The sequence below is a fragment of the Xyrauchen texanus genome, chromosome 34 (assembly GCF_025860055.1).
Source record: "Xyrauchen texanus isolate HMW12.3.18 chromosome 34, RBS_HiC_50CHRs, whole genome shotgun sequence".
Lineage (NCBI taxonomy): Eukaryota > Metazoa > Chordata > Actinopteri > Cypriniformes > Catostomidae > Xyrauchen > Xyrauchen texanus.
In genome coordinates this window covers 18372237-18391591 of record NC_068309.1, presented here as the reverse complement: position 1 = coordinate 18391591, position 19355 = coordinate 18372237, and the positions used below count along the sequence as shown (strand labels likewise).

The 19355-nt window shown below is 35.9% G+C and overlaps 3 protein-coding genes across 5 annotated transcripts in view; 2 read left to right on the top strand and 1 right to left on the bottom strand.

Annotated features, from left to right (window-relative positions):
* Positions 1 to 479: 479 nt before the first annotated feature.
* chek1 (checkpoint kinase 1) lies at positions 480 to 7695 on the bottom strand. Its single transcript, XM_052104710.1, has 13 exons — positions 7565 to 7695; positions 7095 to 7178; positions 6788 to 7011; positions 6632 to 6696; positions 6461 to 6530; positions 6085 to 6273; positions 5875 to 5979; positions 3291 to 3386; positions 3095 to 3176; positions 2843 to 3008; positions 1265 to 1396; positions 1062 to 1163; positions 480 to 835 (listed from the first exon to the last, which is right to left on the bottom strand). Exons 2-13 carry the CDS (start codon positions 7157 to 7159, stop codon positions 743 to 745), a joined length of 1389 nt encoding a protein of 462 aa, XP_051960670.1. The 5' UTR covers positions 7160 to 7178; positions 7565 to 7695; the 3' UTR covers positions 480 to 742.
* An 888-nt stretch (positions 7696 to 8583) lies between these two features.
* On the top strand, positions 8584 to 13651 carry cfap53 (cilia and flagella associated protein 53). Its single transcript, XM_052104847.1, has 8 exons — positions 8584 to 8764; positions 8930 to 9159; positions 9254 to 9427; positions 9650 to 9953; positions 12273 to 12491; positions 12759 to 12975; positions 13140 to 13242; positions 13318 to 13651. The coding sequence occupies exons 1-8, from the start codon at positions 8693 to 8695 to the stop codon at positions 13565 to 13567; spliced, it is 1569 nt and encodes a 522-aa protein (XP_051960807.1). The 5' UTR covers positions 8584 to 8692; the 3' UTR covers positions 13568 to 13651.
* Positions 13652 to 14467: 816 nt separating this feature from the next.
* The window catches only part of myo5b (myosin VB), a 92594-nt gene continuing 87706 nt past the window's right edge, over positions 14468 to 19355 (top strand). Inside the window, exon 1 of one of the 3 annotated variants that reach the window (XM_052104034.1) lies at positions 14468 to 14664. In XM_052104034.1, coding sequence (XP_051959994.1) covers positions 14638 to 14664 — 27 coding nt within the window. In that variant the 5' untranslated portion in view covers positions 14468 to 14637. Of the gene's footprint in view, positions 14665 to 16624; positions 17074 to 19355 lie in introns of those variants that run through there. The other 2 variants (XM_052104037.1, XM_052104035.1) reach the window with 2 other exon arrangements.

Sequence of the window (19355 nt, the reverse complement as noted above, 5' to 3'; positions counted from 1 at the left end):
CAACTTCAGATATTTGCGAGCTACCTTTACGTATAACTATAACACAAGTATTTGTTGTGCATTAGCAGAATTGCTATGGTTTTGCTAAATACATTTCCTCAGAAGTAGCCTGTTCCACCTCATTAAATTGGAATTGCTTTTTGAAGGTAATACAAAGCTTATTTTAACCAACCTTAAACATAAATACAGATTGTGAAAATGTCCATTTGCATTCACCTCATGTTTGTCTATATTCAGTGATTTAAACAGATTTTTAACTGCTAAATGGCATGGGTTGATGTGTACTATGTCCTTAAATGACAATGTCTTTGTAAGCAAAATGTGCTCTTTTCTGAACTCACAAATGTTAATAAAATGAAGGCCGAACATGACCCCAAGAACAGTCCCTCAAGCTCATGATCCATCGTGAGCTGAGACTGACAAGTACATGATTTTCTAATATAAACAAAGTTAAGTCAAACAATATTATTAAATGGCAGATTTATTTTAAATTTTGGATTTTATCATTATGAACAGAACACCAATGAACAGATTTACTAAATTGTACTGTTTCTCCACACTCCATTCACAAAACAAACAAAACAATGAACATCCTTCATCCATGAAAAAGATTCAACTACAAATAAAACATCTAAAACTAAAAGACATACTCCACAAACATAAAAATTTGAAACAAGTGTGTGTGTGTATGCATGTGTAAAAAGTAAAATATACACCAGTTTAAATGTACTGAAGAGACACATCAAGTCATAGGCAAAACTTTTTGGTTACTAATAATGTCAGAAAGTTTCTGTTTCAGCTTCAGGAATATTCTCTTGAATTCCAAACCGTCACCCTAGAATAAAAAAAAAATTAATATTTACATTTATATAAAATAATTTAAATAAATGTATCATTTAAAGCTATATTATCATTTGAATTCACTAATTATTCTTCATGAGGGGAAAGATGTCCAATTCTTATGACGGTTAATCTAGTGTTATGAAAGTTATTAATTCAGTTTATTAATTGTAATTAAATCTTAGAAAAAAAATGAATGTAATAGTTTTGCTTGTTTTTACCTTTGAAAGACGGAAATCAACTAAAATGCGTTCCTCCATTTCCAGGAAGTGCACTTTGAAAATGAGCTTATTATTGCGGCGATCCATTGTAGACACTGTCGCCTATTAATAAAACAGAGAATAAAAGACAAACACAAGATCAGTGCATTATGATTTGGTGTCAAGTTTTTAATGCTTTAATGTAACAACGTTTTGAGGATTACCTGATTGGTGCAGCTCTGTTTCCATGTGTGACCCATAGCTACACAGGCATCACGTAGAGCAATGCAAGATGGTTCTGCCTTTATAGTAGTGAAGAACCTGGTCATCCTCCTCACCAACCGCTGCCATGGGTTCTACAGAAAAAATGTAAACATAACCCATCAGTACAATTAGAGCCCGAAGCCATTTGTTTTGAGAATAATGGCTGGCTGATGAAGTTATTGGCTGGCTAGCCGGCTCAGCCAAAACCTAAATGGCTGCTGCAGCTGCCAAACTTTTCATAGCTGCAAATGGCTGAAGCTGCCACTTCATGTCTACAGATGTCTATGTTATACTGATTTACTAGATCTCAATATTTCCAAGCAATGCATGGCTTACACTATATTTCTACAAAATGCAATACAATGTAATAAAGAAAACACCAGATTTTACTTTCACAACGTATGTACATATTTATTTTGTAGTCTGTATGCTACTAAACATTTTCAAATAGCCTACAATGTGTTGTGTTTAGGCTAAATGTATGTAGGCTAAGTTGTATACAATAACTTGGCATTATCATGGATGAAGCTTATCATATTACACCTTGAAGGAGCAAGTGATGATCGTTTGCCATTGAGCAGTATTATTATTGAATTTATGAGAAATCTACAGACGCAAACAGACGAAGTGTAGTAAAATAAAGACCTAAATGTCTTTTTTTCACCACAAGTCTGAAAGAAGACATGTTATTGAAGACAAATATCCAAAAATCTCAAAATTGACCAGTAAAAAAAAAACGATGTTTTTGCCTGCCGTGTCTCGCCTTAATATAAACACACACTGTTATCAGTAGCCTATTATTTTGGACAAAGTTTTGCACATTTCACTTCAATGTACACTGAAGCATGCGTCGTGAATTAGCAATGTGGAAACGGTGGTTTGTTACTGCAGTAATATCACGTTCAGTGCTATAAATCTCTCCGTTCCAGAATATTTGGTTCATAACATCAATCTTTGATTCAGGTGTTTGTGCAACCGTGCCCTGAAGATTTAAAAGTCTGGGTAGGCCTAAGTTAAAAAAAAAAGTAAGTAGGAATTAGGAAAGTATGTGAGAAGTGAGATCAAAATTACCTTGCTTGCTACTTTCCGCCATTTCACCTCAGTGCGAGAAAAAAATGCATCGCTTCTTCTGTACGGAAAACGAGCAATTTTAATTGGTCGTCAATTCACTGTGAGTCTGTGTATCGTAGCAACGAGCACAAGACTGTGCTGTTATGAATCCAGTGGGAAAATAGATCTCGTGTATTGTTTATATATTTCGTGTGTGTATGTCTCTATGTGATAGAATTATTATTTGATGCAAATAATTCTAGCCGGCTCAGCCAAACTTTATCAGATGGCGGCTCAATTTGGCTTACGAAATTATTGGCTGGCGGCGGCTGAAATTCTAAATGGCGCAAATGGTGGCGCCTGGCGGCGGCTTCAGGGTCTAAGTACAATAGTCCATCAGAACAATTAATTTAAAACAACCAAATGAACCATCATTATAAGTACTATGGCATAAAAACTGGTACAAAATAGAAAATATTAGAATTTACCTGGCTGGCACCTGGTGTGCCAATAAGTTGGCTGCCTAGTAGCATGTGATCTGGACAGGCAGGCTGGGAAAAGCTAACACTGACATCAGAACACACGGAAACCTCCCTCTCCTCCCACAGTCCCTGTGGCTCAGGCTGAGAGCTGGAGATCTGTGCTCTGTCATCACTAAGGAAAATAAACAGTTAGTGAAAGATATGCTCCTTAGAACATACAGTAATATGACAGACTCAACTGAAATTTGACTTACTGACCTATTTTTTCGTGTCAGCTGTGAGATTTCAGAGTCAGCCCGATGCATTTTGGCAAATGGTGCGTCACTCTGTCGTTTTACTCCTGTGAAAAGCCGATTATGGGTGGTTCAACAACAACTGACTCGCATATCTTTGAAGAATCACAAAAAAATAGATACTATAGAGGTTATCAAGAGATAATATTTGAAAGAACTACCTGATTTGAAACTTCTGCTAAACCAACGGTGTTTTTTAATTTCAGGGATGGTGATCCTGTCCTCTGGATTATGTAGTAACATTTTAGAGAGTAGACCTAACAAAACAAATAAAACAAACTTCAGAATTACACAATAAGATTAGACTTTTAAATTTTCTTAAGAAACTGTTAGTGGTGCTTTTCCATACAAAACTCACCTCCAAGATCCCAGCGTGTTGCTATGAGGGTGCTTAGGTGTTCTGAGTGTTTTTTAATGCATTGCTACGCAGCTGCTAGGGTGCTCTGGGTAGCTGCTTACTGGCTTATATCAAAAGAGTACAACCCTATATCTCTAGGATATTCAGGTCCCTATACAGCTCTGGAACAAATTAAGAGACCGCTGCAAAATGATCAGTTTCATTGTATTTACTATTTAAAGCTGTGTGTTTGAGAAAAGTGAACATTTTTGTTTTATTCTATAAAGTACTGACAATATCTCTCCCAAATTCCAAATAAAAATATTGTCATTTAGAGCATTTATTTGCAAAAAATGACAACTGGTCAAAATAATAAAAAAAGATTAATAATGCAAAGAAAACAAGTTCATATTCATTTCTAAACAGCACAGCTCTAATGTTTTAATGAGTTCAGAAATCAATTTTGGTGGAATAAACCTGATTTCCAACCACAGCTTTCATGCACCTTCGCATGCTCTCTACCAGTCTTTCACATTGCTGTTGGGTGACATTATGCCACTCCTGGTGCAGAAATTCAAGAAGCTCGGCTTTGTTTGATGGCTTGTGGCCATCCATCTTCCTCTTGATCACATTCCAAAGGGATTCAGGTCTGGAGATTGGAGATTGGACCCTTGTCATGGCCAGCCCAATCTCCATCCCTTTGAACACCTCTGGAATGAATCTGAGCTGCTTGAATTTTTGCACCAGGAGAAATGTTGTCAGTATTTTATAGAATAAAACAAAAATGTTCATTTTACTCAAACACAACTATAAATAGAAAATCCAGAGACACTGATAATTTTGCAGTGGTCTCTTAACTTGTTCCAGAGCTGTATATGGTTCAGGTCCTTCCTTTAAAAATTAAAAATACCATGTATTGCATAAAAAAAAATTATGTCTTGAAACCGACAAATCGGTTGTGTGTAAGGAAGCACCGGAATTTGGGACACCACAAATGGAATAAAATGCTAATTTTGGTTTTCGGACGAAAGAGGAAAAAAAAAAAGAAATGTTTTTAACAGAAACAGAAAATACTTGCATGGAGAAAAAGCATTGTTCATCCACATCTCCAGAAGTGTAGGGATCACTCTCTTGGTTATTAGCATTAACAAATAGCATTTTCCCAGTGTACTGTGTTTTATTGTAAGTCATGGTCATTACTGTCAAGCTCCAATATGACATTAAATAAGCATAAATGCAGTATTCTATATGACTCGTGTATTATATTCAGTCTCCTGAAGCCATAGCAGTTTTAAAAGGAAACATTTAATAATAACTTCAGTGAATGAGCGCTGCTCTGTTGTTGACACAGACTTATTGCATGCACAGGGTTCTTCCTGGAGTGTTAATGGCAAAATAAATGCCAGAGGGTTTTAAAGTTAAGAAATTACGAATTACATTTTATTATTGAATAATAAAACTATAATATTATTTGTATTATTATTAAAAATTACAATATTAATATATTACAATAATATTTTAATTGACAGAATAATTAAATATCCTATTAGAACTAGAGTGAACAAAAAAAGAGATCCAATAAAGAATCTATTACACATTCCAGGTTCTATGTGAAAATAGAACTGGCTCTGGATCTGTACACTGAAGATTTTCAATGGAATTACTGTTAATATTAAAAATTGTTAACAAAAAAGTTCTCACTAGGCTACACATTTTTTAAGTAATTATTTTCTGTCTACTTTGTAATGAGAGGTGTTGTAATAGAAAAAAGTGGTTTCAATTAATAATCATTTTCAGTTTTTTGCCCAGTGTGTCCAGAATTTTTGGTTTTGGACAAAGATTTTCATTCTGGTGCATCAATAGTTTTGTGGATGTCATCTTTGGACACACATTACACACAGAACACGTCAAACTGAGATTTTACTCTCTACCTGCAGTGAAAGAATCTCGATGCCACTATACTTCTTTGCCACCATACTATCAGTGGCTAATCATAGACATTTTTAGTAGTATAGTGCATACGCGAGTGATTTACTCTCATTGTAGAGGGTTGCACTTAGAGTAAAAGATCAATCTTGTGATTCAAGAATTTAAAAACATTGTTCAAATGAGGAACCATTCATTAAAAATCAATATTTTTACCAAGCCCTAATATCAAATACTGTATGCTCTACAAGCCACACAACAAAAATGAGGTATCATTGCGGGATGAGTTACACACTTTAGGTTAATATTTATTAGGAGTTTGCTCAAATATCTAATCCTCAGTTTGAGAAACAGTAATAGTGATGCTTGCCTTAGCAAACACCACTAATGTGGTGCCAAGCAAATAGTTGTTGTTAACATATAAAATAAAACAGATATTAAAATATACTGATTTGAATAAATCTAACACTTGTTATGCTTACTGAGGGGCACAGCATCAATTTTCTTCCAGGGTGTTAGGTAGACCTTCTTCTCCAGCCAATCCAAATACTCCTGACAGTTTTCACTAGGCTGGTCCCATGGTAACTCTATGAAGCAAGTCAGTACAATAGTGAAGAGCTTGAAAAAGAGGAAAATTATACATGACGTAAAAAGGTGTTCTCTGACAGACACACACTATAATATTGCCCTACCTCCTGCTAACATTGCAGTTAGCACAATGCCACAAGCCCAAGTGTCTGCAGGTTGAGCGTGGAATGCAGAGTATGACATCAGCTCAGGAGCAACGTAAGGAAGGGTGCCACATAGACGGACCAACAGCCGCTCCCTGCCACGGTGGCGGAACATTGTAGCCAGTCCAAAATCAGAGATCTTCAGATTATCTGACAGAAATATGCATTTAATTTTCTTAAATGCCATAAGAGACTACACTATGTTATATTGGGAATAAAGTCATGGCTAAAGGGTGCTAAGCAGTGCTCCACACAGTATCTAGATGAAAAGATGTGTCATGCCATAGCTGTTACAATATTGTGTATTTTAGCACAATTTAATGTCATTCAGATGTACCTTTATCATCAAGAAGAATATTCTCAGGCTTAATGTCACGATGAGCAATCCCAATGCTGTGGAGATATTCCTGCAATTGGGAGAGATCTGGTTTTAGAATAAAGTGGCTATGGATTAAAAACTGCTGAAAAATCTGTAAAAAAAACAAAAACAAAAACAAATCCCACTTACCACACCAGCTATTAACTGCTGAAAAAACCTATGTGCCTCCTTTTCTGGCATCCCTACATCTGGCTCTGTCCAAATCAAAGATAAATAAAAATTTTAGCAGATATTTCAATACAAAAACAACTAGTACATCTGAAAACAAGCTTCTCTGTAGCTCACCAATTCGGTCAAAAAGCTCCCCTCCACTGCAGTATTCTAGAAAGATATACTGGGTCTCCCCTTCACTACGGTGGCCAAAGAAGCGTACTATGTTGGGGTGTGAAAGCATCTTGCATATGCACACCTCTTTCTTCACATTCTCAATGCAATCTTTCGCTTTGGCCTTGTCCACCACTTTCACTGCCACAGCCTCTTCAGTCTTCTTGTTGACGAGCAGTCGCACCCTAAAACAATTCAGGTGCAGAATAACAGATATTTAAAGAATGCAAGTAGTCAGGAAGAAACCAGGTCTTTTTGGGCCACTTACTCTCCATAAGCACCCTCTCCAAGGGTCTGTACAACATCCCAATCTTTCACAAAAGGTACAGCCATTGTCCTGTGGTTCTGTGAACTGAAAACAGAACATTCTGTAAAACTGTTTCATGTCTTAAAAGGCAAAAGCTGCGTTATTTGTCCTTTTTGGAAAACTGCAGTAGCCTAATACAACTGCTGACACTGGAAACACCAAGGAAAAAGGTATGTCAAGTACTGTTTTAGTTAAGAAAAAAAAAAACTCAAACCTGCATGCTAGCATTAGGAACTATTTTTAAGTACTAAAACGACTAGAATAATGACTTGCTTATCAGCTAGTTGTGAGTAAATAATAACAAACTGCATGCCAAACAACACTAGCTAAACAAATGTAAACACAGTGGGGGAAAAACATAGTCAAGGTCAAGGTGTGGGTTGATCATTACCAATTTTATTAATATATTTATTTATTTAAAATAAACATACCTTATCAATCACATATAACGGCGTTGCAATTGTCCCATGTGATTTAGGTTTTTTAATCGCTGTACTGTTAAAGTTATTTCTAAAAGTGACAGAACTCTCTCAAATAATCCTCGCGCGTACTTCCAAACTTTGGCGCGTCCTGGAGGGGTGACATCACAGGAAGCGGGAGAGAGACAATTGCGTGGAGCTGTCAAAATAAAAGCTCAGCGTCGACTAATGTCAATTATAAAAAATGTTTGTTTTGCATTTACTTATTTCATACTGTATATTTATTGTATAAACTTCACATTCAAAATCGTTTAAACAGTTTATTCTGCTTTGTAACTGCCACTCCCAGTTTCTACGACAACCATAGAGAAACAAAAATAAGATATAGACTTTTATTTTGCACAAAGGCAATAAGATTGTTGATTTTTTTTCTCCAGAGAGTCCTTAATTTTATCTTTTGATTATTACATTTTTTCAGATTGTACTTAATTTTATATTTGAATTGTTTAAAATTTTAATATATTTAAAGAATAATACAAATTGACAACATAATAATAATCATCTGCAAAAAGGTACTGCAGAGATCTTCTATTCTTATTCAAAATATCCACGGTTTCACCAAAGGAGTGAGCGTAATGTTCAGCTAGCCTGTTACGACAGTGTCACCGTTTGCGGATACCATACAAATCAAAGGAAGAGCCGTAAACTGATGCCTACCTGTCGAATAGTTTTCCGTATCTTCTCTGATAAAACTGCGATTTAAAAAAAATATATTTTTAGTGTAAAACATGCTGAAGATTAGCGGACAGGCGGTCAATTAATTAACTGATTATCTTTTTCCTTACAAAAACAGTGTATTCAGTACACTGAAGCATCTCCGCCATAGATATCTATTAAAATACGGCCTCTGGTTTCCTCGCCAGTGTACCGCCCATAGAATGTCAAAGGGTTGCCATAGCTAACCTTGTAGGTTTTTTATAGAAGGGCTCTGGCAGCAGACCGAAGCTTGCCGTTGCTAGGGTAACATCAGGTGCACAAACAAATCTAGACAGCGGAGGGTTTGCTAAGGGTTTGTTACAACCTTTGTCTGAGAACCGTTGTGTTTTTACTTTGAACCAGAAAAAAGACAACATTTTTACAATGTTGACAGTCCATCGAAACAGGATGCAGTGTCGGGAAATAACTGGACCCACACCACATTCAGTGGCAGTGGTAAGTTATTTATTTATTAGAAAATATTCTTATGAGCCTCTTTCATAATGCTTTGCTGTAATTTGCTGTAACTTTATTTAAATGCGTGGCATTAACGCAGAGAGAGATGTTTCTTATCCTTGCAGTTTGTATATACATATTATTTTAATTTTGTACACATTTTAGAGAGCAAAACAGCCTTCATCCAAACCCACAGACTTCCTCATTCTGGAGAGAAGGAAACAGGATGCTGCAAGGAATGAGGTGCTTGAGTTCACCAAGGATCAAAGCTCCTGTGATGTGAGAATGCGCTGGGAGAGGAACACAGAGCGCCGGATTGTGTCAGCCACTATTGGTAGACGGCTGCATGAAGCAATAGAGCAGTACCAAATGAGCATTGATGAAAGAAGGGAAAGGTTTGAATGTAACCTCATATGTTATAAGGAAAAAAAATATTTCACTCGAATGTAATGACTTACATTACTTTTTGTCTGGCCCTAATTTTGACAGACTTCGTGAACTGCTGGAGTCAGAGGAGCAGGATCTCTTCAAGGAGATGGAGGCAAAAAAGGAGACAGTGTTGGAGAGGCAGGCTAAGATGCGTGAAAGAGCCAAGACCCTGCGAGAGAGAAGAGAGAGTGAAAGAAAGAGAATTGTTACTGATAAGCTTGACCAACTCTTCAGGTAGGAGCAGCTAATAAAAAAAGGGCATATCATTAGTGGCATACATTATCAAATTCAAGCCCTGCTGGCACCAGCATCCAAAACACAATTGGTGGCCAGCTATGCTTGTCTTTTCAGCAGGGAGATCATAAGTGGACTGTATATCCAATAAAAAGCTCCATTTGTAATTACAATAGAAGAGCAGTTCAATTAATTTTTATGTTCCATCTACCTGTGTTTTAGAGAGCAAAGTGAGGAGCTGCGTGCTGTGCAGGTGAAGCGCAGGCAAGATGAGGTCTGCACTGAACGTGCAGCTCAGATCCGTACTCAGGAGGAAATGCGACGAATGCAACAAGAAGAAGACAGATTGTTTGTTCAGATGTGGGAGAGTGACAGGTTTGCTAAAGAGGAGCGTGACAACCAGGAGGTTCAACGCCAGAGAGAGAACAACCTCCAGCAGGTGGCATTCCTGCAGGCACAGATGGAAATGGCTGAGCAACAGAGAACCCAGGCCAAACAACTGAAGGAAGAGGAGTCTCTACTACTGGTATACAACATTCAGTACTTTAAAGGGATAGTTCACCCATACATTAAAATTCTCTCATCAGTTACTCACCCTCATGCCATCCCAGATATGTATGACTTTCTTTCTTCCTCAGAACACAAACAAATATTCTTAGAAGAATATTTAATCTCTGTTGGTTCTCACAATGCAAGTGAATTGGTACCAAAGATTTGAAGCTCCAAAAAGCTCATAAAGGCAGCTTAAAAATAATGCATAAGACTCCAGTGGTTAAAAACATATCTTCAGATGTGATATGATAAGTGTGGGTGAGAAACAGATACAAATTCATTACTTTTTCACTATTAATTCTTCTCCCTGCCCAGTAGGTGGTGATATGCATGAAGAATGTGAATCGACAAAAAACTAAAGAAAAATAATCTGAAAGTGAAAGTGGAGATTGATAGTAAAAAAGGACTTAAATATTAATATGTTTCTTAACCACACTTATATCCTTTCTGAAGATATGGATTTAACCACTGGAGCCTTATTGATTATGCTGATGTATCTGCTTTTTGGAACTTCAGATTTTGGGCCACCATTTACTTGCATTGTGAGGACCAACAGAGCTGAGATATTCTTCTAAAAATCTTCATTTGTGTTCTGCCGAAGAAAGTCATACACATCTGGGATGGCATGAGGGTGTGTAAATGACTGTAAATAAACTATCCCTTTAATAGATTGAATAATTTCAAATTAAGTTGTACTTATCAGTGTTAAAATTCTTAACGAAAAATAAATGAAAACATTTTATCCAAAAATATTTTCCATGACTCTAAAACTAATTTGTTAAAGCTGAAGTGTGTAATTTCTGTGTTAATAGCACCACCAAAAAGAATTGCAAATAATAAACACTGTTTTCTAACAGCTTTTTCAAACACTCCCCTCAACTGCCGTTGATCGAACTAACATCTAGTTTCAAACAAACAGATCTGATTCAGTGCTGTTGTTTCAAACAAGGTTTGCTCAAACAAGCAAAGCAATTTTATAGCACCACAGAGGCTCAGTGTTTGACAGCATTTGTGGCATACTTATGATAAGCACAAAAATGTATTTTGACTTGTCCCTCATATTCTTTAAAAAATAAAAAAGAGCAAAAAAATCATGGGTTACAGTGAGGCACTTACAATAAAACCAATGGGGCCAATCGTAAACATTAAAATAGTCACTGTTTCAAAAGTATAGCCACAAGACGTACACAATATGTGTTAACATGATTTTAGTGTGATTAAATAGCTTGTTAACCTTTTCTGTGTAAAGTTATCCAGATTTACAACTTCATTGCCTTGATAACGTTATGTCAACAGACCCTAAAACACTCAAATGACTGTTATTGTTAGGATTCAGACGAGGGCAGATGAGGAGTGAGGATCTAAATGCAGTTCTTTATTAAATAAACAAGAAAACACAGAATAAATCAAAACACAGGGAACAAACAAACATCCACGAGGGGATAACAAAAATATAAACACTAGAAACATCCACAGCGGGCACGGCAGGAACACAGTCAAAGACAACCATAACATAAAACGACCGACAAAGAATGAACAAACAACAGGGCTTAAATACACAGGGATGATAATTAAATCACAAACACAGGTGGAAACAATGACACTGGCAGTGATGAGAGCAGGGGATTATGGGAAGTGTAGTTCAGAACAGGAGACAGGAGAGAAACACAGAGCAGACAACGGGGAATCGTGACAGTTATAATGATGATTTAAACAATATTACAGCTCAAATAATACATGGGTTTTAACAGAAAAATTATTGAAAGTGCTTATAAGCTTCACATTTCTGCCTTTAAACCCTTTAGTGGTCTTCAACATTATGACACAAATGCTGTCGATTGACCTTAACTTGTATTCAACCTGGAATATTCCTTTAAGCTTGGAGAAGAGAAAGTATTTTACCATCGAAAAAAGTTACATAAAAAATTCCACCAGATATTAATAACACTAGGCATCCCTGAGAAATTTTAAAATATATCAGTTAAATCATTAATTTGGGGGAAATGTTCAATTAAAATCTTAGTATTCTGAAAAACTACACTAAAACTTCTGAAATGAATAAAACTAAACTAAAACTAACAGTTATAGCGTGGAAACTAATGAAAATCATTTGTATAACAGTCTTTACATTCTTATCTCATTAAGTGTCAGACAAGAAATAAATATAGTTCCCCCAAAAACATAGTGTGACATTTAACAAGGGATCTTTGAAAGTCTCAATGCTTTCATGTGCCAGTTTACAAAAAAGCCTACAAGGTGTAGTATTGATTCTCTTGATTGTGGTATTCCTCAGCGAGAGCAGAGGGAGATGCTTCAACTGGAGGTAGAGAGAGCACACAGGCAGAAGCTCCAGAACCAGGACAAACAACGCAAGCAGCTAGACCTTTCACTTCGGCTGAAGATGAAGCGCCTGGCGCAAGAGCAACAAGAAGAGTTGGCACAGGATATGAGCATTCTGGAGGAGCTATTGACTAGTAATAGAGATGAAAAGCAAGAGGAGGTTCTCAAGAAGGTAAGACTCCAGAACGATATGCATAGCTACACAGTTGCCAGCAGAGGGTTTGACCATAACTTAAAGTTAAATAAAATAGTTCTTCTATAGCTGGAAATGTATTAAAGTGTTAAAATAGCAGGAATGAGGTTTATGCAGATGATTCTGACATATGCATTAATAGAGTAGAAGAAAAGCTTGAGCAATCTCATTTGATTTAAATATTATAGAATGACTCATAAAAAAAAAGGGAAATATGTTGACTTGTGAAATGTTTTTCCGGAACAGTTGGAGCGCCAAGAGGAGCAGCGCAGGTACCGGCAGTATCTTGCAGAGCAGCTGGAAGAGCAAAAACAGCAAGAGGCTGAGACAGAGCAGCTGATTGAGTCAGAGCTCCAGCAGGCCTGGGCTCGTCGAGAGAATAAGTGGCGCCTGGAAAAGACAGCCAGAGACCGGCTTATGAAGGATGTCATGGACACTCGCCGATTACAAATCCAGGAGAAGTGTAGGAGAACGCTTAAAGATCTGTCATCTAAGACATGACTTTTATTTATTTACCGTATTTATTTTTTTATACCCTTAGAAAAATATAATGATCCCTTCCTTTTTCATATATTGTATTCAGTATATGCTTGAGAGTGATCTTAAAGATCCTGTTTTTCTTTTTAGTGGACAAGAACATGCAGAAACAGGCTGAGCTTGTCAAAGAGAGAGAGGAGCTTGACCTAATCATTCAAGAAAACAAATTGCTGGATGAAGAAGAAAAAACTTGGTAGGTTTTGATCTATTCAACCATACATGTGTTGAATAAAAAAAAATATTGATGTCTTGTTTCATGGATTTCCAGTTTAAGGAAGGCTGCTCTGGAGTATCAAGCTGATCTGTTGGCTCAGATGCTGCACCGCCAGCGCCTTCGAGAAGAAGAACAAACTGAGATAGAACAAGAGTTCAAAAAGGGTCTAATGTACCAGGAACAGTATAATAAGAAAATACAGGACATCCTATCGAGCCCCATATCTAGCACCACGGCAGTTCACCCCTTCAGGAGAAGAGAACGTCCCAACTCCAGCTTTGGTGGACAGTTAAATATGGCATAAATCGAATATTGTCAGATCTATTACAGTTTATCTATACATTATTACAGTAGTAACTCTCCCAACAATAAAATTTTGTTGATTAAAAAGTGACATAAATAGTTTTTTCAGTTACTTCCTCATTAACATTACTACTTACACACTTGAAACTTATATAAATAAATATGGATTTAGTGTAGCTCGTCTTAATTTTTCTTTGAGGATTAACTTTTTTGGTAACATACATATAATTGTTCAAGCTATGCAACTCTGTGTCATATTGTGCTGCGCATCTATTTTTTATAAACGCATTTGTGTAATCAGGTCTACTGTCCCTGTGTAAAGGTTATGGTATTATCTATTCAATGAAATCTTCTTGGATCAGTAATTATATGGAAGTTAGACTGGACAAACTTGTTCGGAAGGAGATTTTTACATGGTTATAAGTGAATTATTTCAAGAAAGTCAGTCATTTCAATGAATTGAGTTTCTGCTCTTTTGCTCCTTATTTGAAAGGAGTAACATACTTCCTCTATACCAACTCTAACAGCAACCATAACTCAGTCTTATCAGCAATCATCTAATTGAAAACAACTGTCCATGAACATTTAAAGTACAATGAAAAGGTCAAAAGTTGGCAGGTTAAAATCCTTACGAGTACACAATGACTGCAGTGAATTTCCATAATGATTTTTGCAAACAAAGGCCTCAAAACCAGTATTCTACTGCGTTAAATTATTAGAGTGTGTGTGGGTGGAACTTTTGACACTATGTTTGGCAGATTCCACAACTGATCAAGCATGGTAAAAAGGTTAGTCAACACCCAATACCTGACCTAGGAGTGGTATGGGTGTGGAGGAATTGGTCTGATGTAATATCTGTCTCTTTTTTTCTCTTTCTCTCCTTTGGTGGTTCAGACAGGTTTCAACTTTTAACCAAGCCGGTTTCTGACTTAACAAAACAGATTCAGCAAAGTACTTTATTTACTATTTTCAAGCACGACATGAGAAATATGAAATATCTTATTGATTCAAATCTCTGATGATCACTGTGTATGTGGATATTAGCGGAATTTTCAGTCTAAAGAGAGGAAAATGCGTGAACATGAGCTTTATGTCAAGGTAAGTTGAATGCTGCTTAAAATGTTGATCTCTCAGTTAATCTTTCATTCTAATCCAAATCAAAACCATGGTAGGCTGTTTTGTTTTTTTTTTTTTTTTTTTTGTCCGTATGCTTGTATTGTTTTAAGTCACTTTTTATGTACTTATTTAGGACTCCGATACTAATGATATTCTGAATGAGCCAGTAATGTACTCTTGCTCTGTGTGTCAACTGTGTACCTTGCAGATAAGAGCCAAGATGTTGCTGTGTTAGTGAGCTTTCTGTCTTTATGAAATGATACAAACATTGGGCACACATAGTGCAAAAAACCATGCAGAATTTTGCATATACGGCCTAATTAGTTTTATAAAAGCAGCATAGTCAAGGTACAATCACATGTTTCTAAGAACATCATGCCTTAAAGATTAAATATATGAAATAAAATGTTTATATTTTGAGGTCAAAAACACATTGAATTGCTGAAATAGGCCTGTATGAATAAATATTTCATCAACATGTCATTTATAGCTCAAGTAGTCAAATTTATACTTGGCTTGGCATTTCTTCTCATTTTGAGATAAGAGCTTATTTAAATGATACTTCTATAAATTGAAAGCCTTTATAGGAACAAATACATCGTATTATATTCTAAATGTCAAGACCTAACATTTTGATGTTTGCATATAGAGGTTTTCAAACTGGGGTCCAGGGACCCCCAGGGGGCCGTGTGGGGGTGCTAGGGGGTTTGTGGAAACTTTCAGAGAAAATTTTATAAATGTAAAAAAGTAAAAAATATATATATATATATACCGAATTTGACAATATTGTCATTTCAGTTTAATCTTAATGTTTTACTTCAAGAAAGATATGCTTTCAACATACTACAAAGTTGGCAAAATATTTTCCAGATAATTAGGGATGCACCGATTTGAACTTTTCTGGCAGATGCGATACAGATTTTAACAAATAAATATAGGCTGATACCAATATTTGCACGTTACTCACTTTATTTTGTCATCAAATCATTGTTCTGCTTACAGGAATAATGCATTTAAAATATACAAATAGGCACAAAAGCAATTTTATTGTTCAATATATAATACAATAAATAATTGAACATGGACCAAAATTTTAAGAGAGCCACAAAAAAGTTACATATAAGATAAAAAACAAATAAATGTATAAATTCTAAATGTATTTTTAATAATTGTAAATTATTAAAAATAATAATAATTGGGGGTATTTCGTATGGGGTTATTTTGCACTTTTGTATTTCTGTTTTAGCAGCTACAAACAATAGAAGTCAAATTTTAAATTTTATGATAAAACATTACAAATTCATTTTATGAATTATATTCTACATTTTTTACTTGTTCTGCATTTGTTTATTTTGAAAGGTATTTCTTTATATTACACACAAAAATTATTATAAACGTTATTCATATTAATACATTTACATAATGAATTATAAATAAATCATCGTTTTACATCCCAGTGTTTTTATGCTTATATTAAGCATGAAAATGCTGATATGAAAAACCAATGGTTGTTATCGTTGGTTTGTATCGATGGTTATTGCAGATGATTTTAATTTGTTAAATAATTGGCCGATACATTGGTACATCCCTACAGATATTTAAATTATTTATTTTGGCTTAAGTAGGCCTACAACAACAAAGTTAATAATTGCCATTGTTTTTATACAGTAATATCACACTTAAAAGTTTTCTTAATTTTTTCTTTTTTTATACGTACAATATATAATTAGGTGGGTGATTGTCATTTTTGAGGGTCCTGGGTATCAAAAAGTTTGAAAACCTCTTATCTAATGAATCGTACAGGAAATGCTTTTAGCATGTTTCTTAGTGCGGTCCTCGCAATCGCCAGAGGGTGTCGCCCTATACAACACTGAAGCCCGTTGATCCGTGAGAAACTGCCGGTGCGCTGCGGTCATGTCAGTCAGCATGATCGAGTCCGTGGAGAAGGGATGAAGGGAGGGCAGAAACTTCGCTCCTGCATGTTGACAATTACACACTTTTTATTCCTATTGAAACTATATATTTTAGCCATTCATTGAACTTAGATATAAGTCACATTCGTCTGTCATATTAACGTGATTTTACGAAGAGGAGGAGGTGAAAGAGGGACAGGGGCTATTCCAATTCAAACTCCAAATTACAGTATGGGGAAAGACACCTGCCGTGATCAGGCGCGGCTAGCGCGCTAACATTAGCCGTCGGGGGAGTTCAAAAGTACAAGCCAGCACAACAAGGCGACAGGACAGAGGAAACCTGGATTACAAAACTCGATGGGAATGTTATCATATTTAACCGGAGACATTCAGTCTTAACCTGCGCTGATGTGACTAGTTCTCGTGAGAACGAGCTCTTTTATCTGGGATCATGTCTGTGAACGACCTCTATTCTAAGGTGAGTTGTTGTGATAGTTTTAAAGCTTCATTACACTGTTATAATAGTAAATAAGGCATGTTACAAAGGGTCAGTAAATATAACGTCATTTATTTACAGTGTGGAGTGGAGTAAACGCAGCCAAGTTCCACCAGTCTTTGCAGAGAGACTTAATAAATTAATGTAATATACCACATTTAAACCATTCCAGTGGCTCATAAAAAAATAAAATCCTCTACTTAAAATATTCGACCATTTGACGTCGAGCACTTCTGTTTATTTGCCCTCAACTTCCTATCAAGGACTGGGAAGTGCCGCGGACAGGTGTAGGTGTGTTTTGACTGGTTTCGGTCTGCTCTGCTGTCTGACGGCAGTTTCGGTGTTCATTGTGTTCAAAACATGCTGAGCTGTCTACATAGACAGCATTAATGCGCGTTCGAAACTGACTCAACATTCTAAATAGGCAGCTTAATCGGTTTTGAGACACTGCCAGGTTTATCCGACGAGCTCTTGCATTATTACGAGTGATAGTTCATATTTTATAAATCCGTTGCATATGGGAAGTTGTGGTCTACGTTTGTCTGTCAATTTCAGTCTAATCAATTCTGGGGATAAATAATAACTAGGCTAATTCATTGATTGCCTATTGATCCTGAATGTCCTCGTACATTCTTTAAATTTTAAATGTTATAATGAAACTGAGCTATTGATGAAACCGTGGATGATTCGTCATTTCTTCAGGTTCGGAAAAGTTCGGAAAAGGTGCCTTATTGTTGAATGCCTCATTTGTTGTACTTAAACCTGACCTGTGAACACTAAGCTTTGTCATTTTGTGGAGTCCTAGTGTTTGTTGTGATTGTTAAAGGAATATTCTGGTTTCAATACAAATTAAGCTTAATCGACAGCATTTGTGGCATAATGTTGATTACCACAAACATTTATTTTGACTTGCCCTTCCTTAACTTTAAAAAAGCAAAAATCTGGCTTACATTGAGGCACTTACAGTGGAAGTGAATGGGGACAATCTGTAAAAGTTCAAATACTCACTGTTTCAAAAGTATAGCCACAAGACAAATGCTTGTTAACACAATTTTAGTATGATGCAATTTCTTACTAGCCTTTTTTGTGTAGTTATAGCCAATTTTACAACTTCGTTGCCATGACGATGTAATGAAAACAAACCCTAAAAAGTACGATTTAAACTTTACAGCTCAAATAATACATGAATTGTAAACGAATAATTAATGTAAGTGCTTTTATAAAATTATAAACTTCACATTTCTGTCTTTAAACCCTTCAAAAACCGGTCCCATTCACTTCCATTGTAAGTGCCTCACTGTAACCTAGAAATGCCAAGTGAGTGACAGCTGTGCTATTACTGCTCATTGTAATTTAGCATATTTAATGACTTTATATTGATTATTTTTGTTTTATGTTGACCTCTGGTGCATAAAAAGATAGTGGAAATGATAGTGGAAATGTGGAAAGATAGATGTAGTCTATTACTAATGTTCAAAGTAATTCAACAGTACAGTAAAATCTGCACTTAGTAATTATTTCACTACAATGTGTGTGTGTGTGTGTGTGTGTGTGTGTGTGTGTGTGTGTGTGTGTGTGTGTGTGTGTGTGTGTGTGTGTGTGTGTGTGTTTTACGAATTTTCATTGCATAGAACTAATACCGCAGATGACTAAGTTGTTCTTTGGACTTAAATGCAAAATGATTATATATAAATTGAATATTTTTCTCTCTAAAGGCTTCTGTCTTGTGTACTATTCAGTTTATGCTGATTCTCAAAGATTTACCAAAGGTGGATTCATATTACACCAGTTCAGACCCTTATTTTTGTCTTTTGTGTTCTTTATCAGATCTTTCACCCTAAAATTAAGTGTAAAAAGTTCTGCAGCTTTATGTAGTATTATCAGCTTGTGTTATTATTGTGACCTAACATGCAACTCTATGCATGATCGCACAATGATCCTGAGACCGATGCAGTGATGTCAATGATTACAGTGAGAACAAATACTGTTTAATTGACAACCAGGCAATTTTCTCAGTATTTGCTATTGGTACATGAGGGTGTTTATAGCAGTCAGGTCTTGTCCTTGTTAAACAAGATTTGCAACAGGGTTAATTTTCAGTCATCTACGGCCACTTTGTCATCTTCTATTTAAATGTCCACTTCATAATCTGCTCCTTGATAATCTGGATGGAGACATCTGTTTCTTTCTTAGTCCAGTATGCTATCTTTTAAATGAGGCTGTTAATCCAAAATTGTAATGCACACAAGACCATATAACAGTTC

Coding starts and splice junctions, on each gene's coding strand:
- chek1 (XM_052104710.1), bottom strand. CDS start 7,159: ATGGCTGTACCTTTTGTGAAAGATTGGGATGTTGTACAGACCCTTGGA. Junction 6,531..6,631: donor AGCAGTTAATAGCTGGTGTG/GTAAGTGGGATT, acceptor TCCCAATTGCAG/GAATATCTCCACAGCATTGG. Junction 6,274..6,460: donor TATTCTTCTTGATGATAAAG/GTACATCTGAAT, acceptor TATTTCTGTCAG/ATAATCTGAAGATCTCTGAT.
- cfap53 (XM_052104847.1), top strand. CDS start 8,693: ATGTTGACAGTCCATCGAAACAGGATGCAGTGTCGGGAAATAACTGGA. Junction 9,954..12,272: donor AAGAGGAGTCTCTACTACTG/GTATACAACATT, acceptor GGTATTCCTCAG/CGAGAGCAGAGGGAGATGCT. Junction 13,243..13,317: donor GATGAAGAAGAAAAAACTTG/GTAGGTTTTGAT, acceptor ATGGATTTCCAG/TTTAAGGAAGGCTGCTCTGG.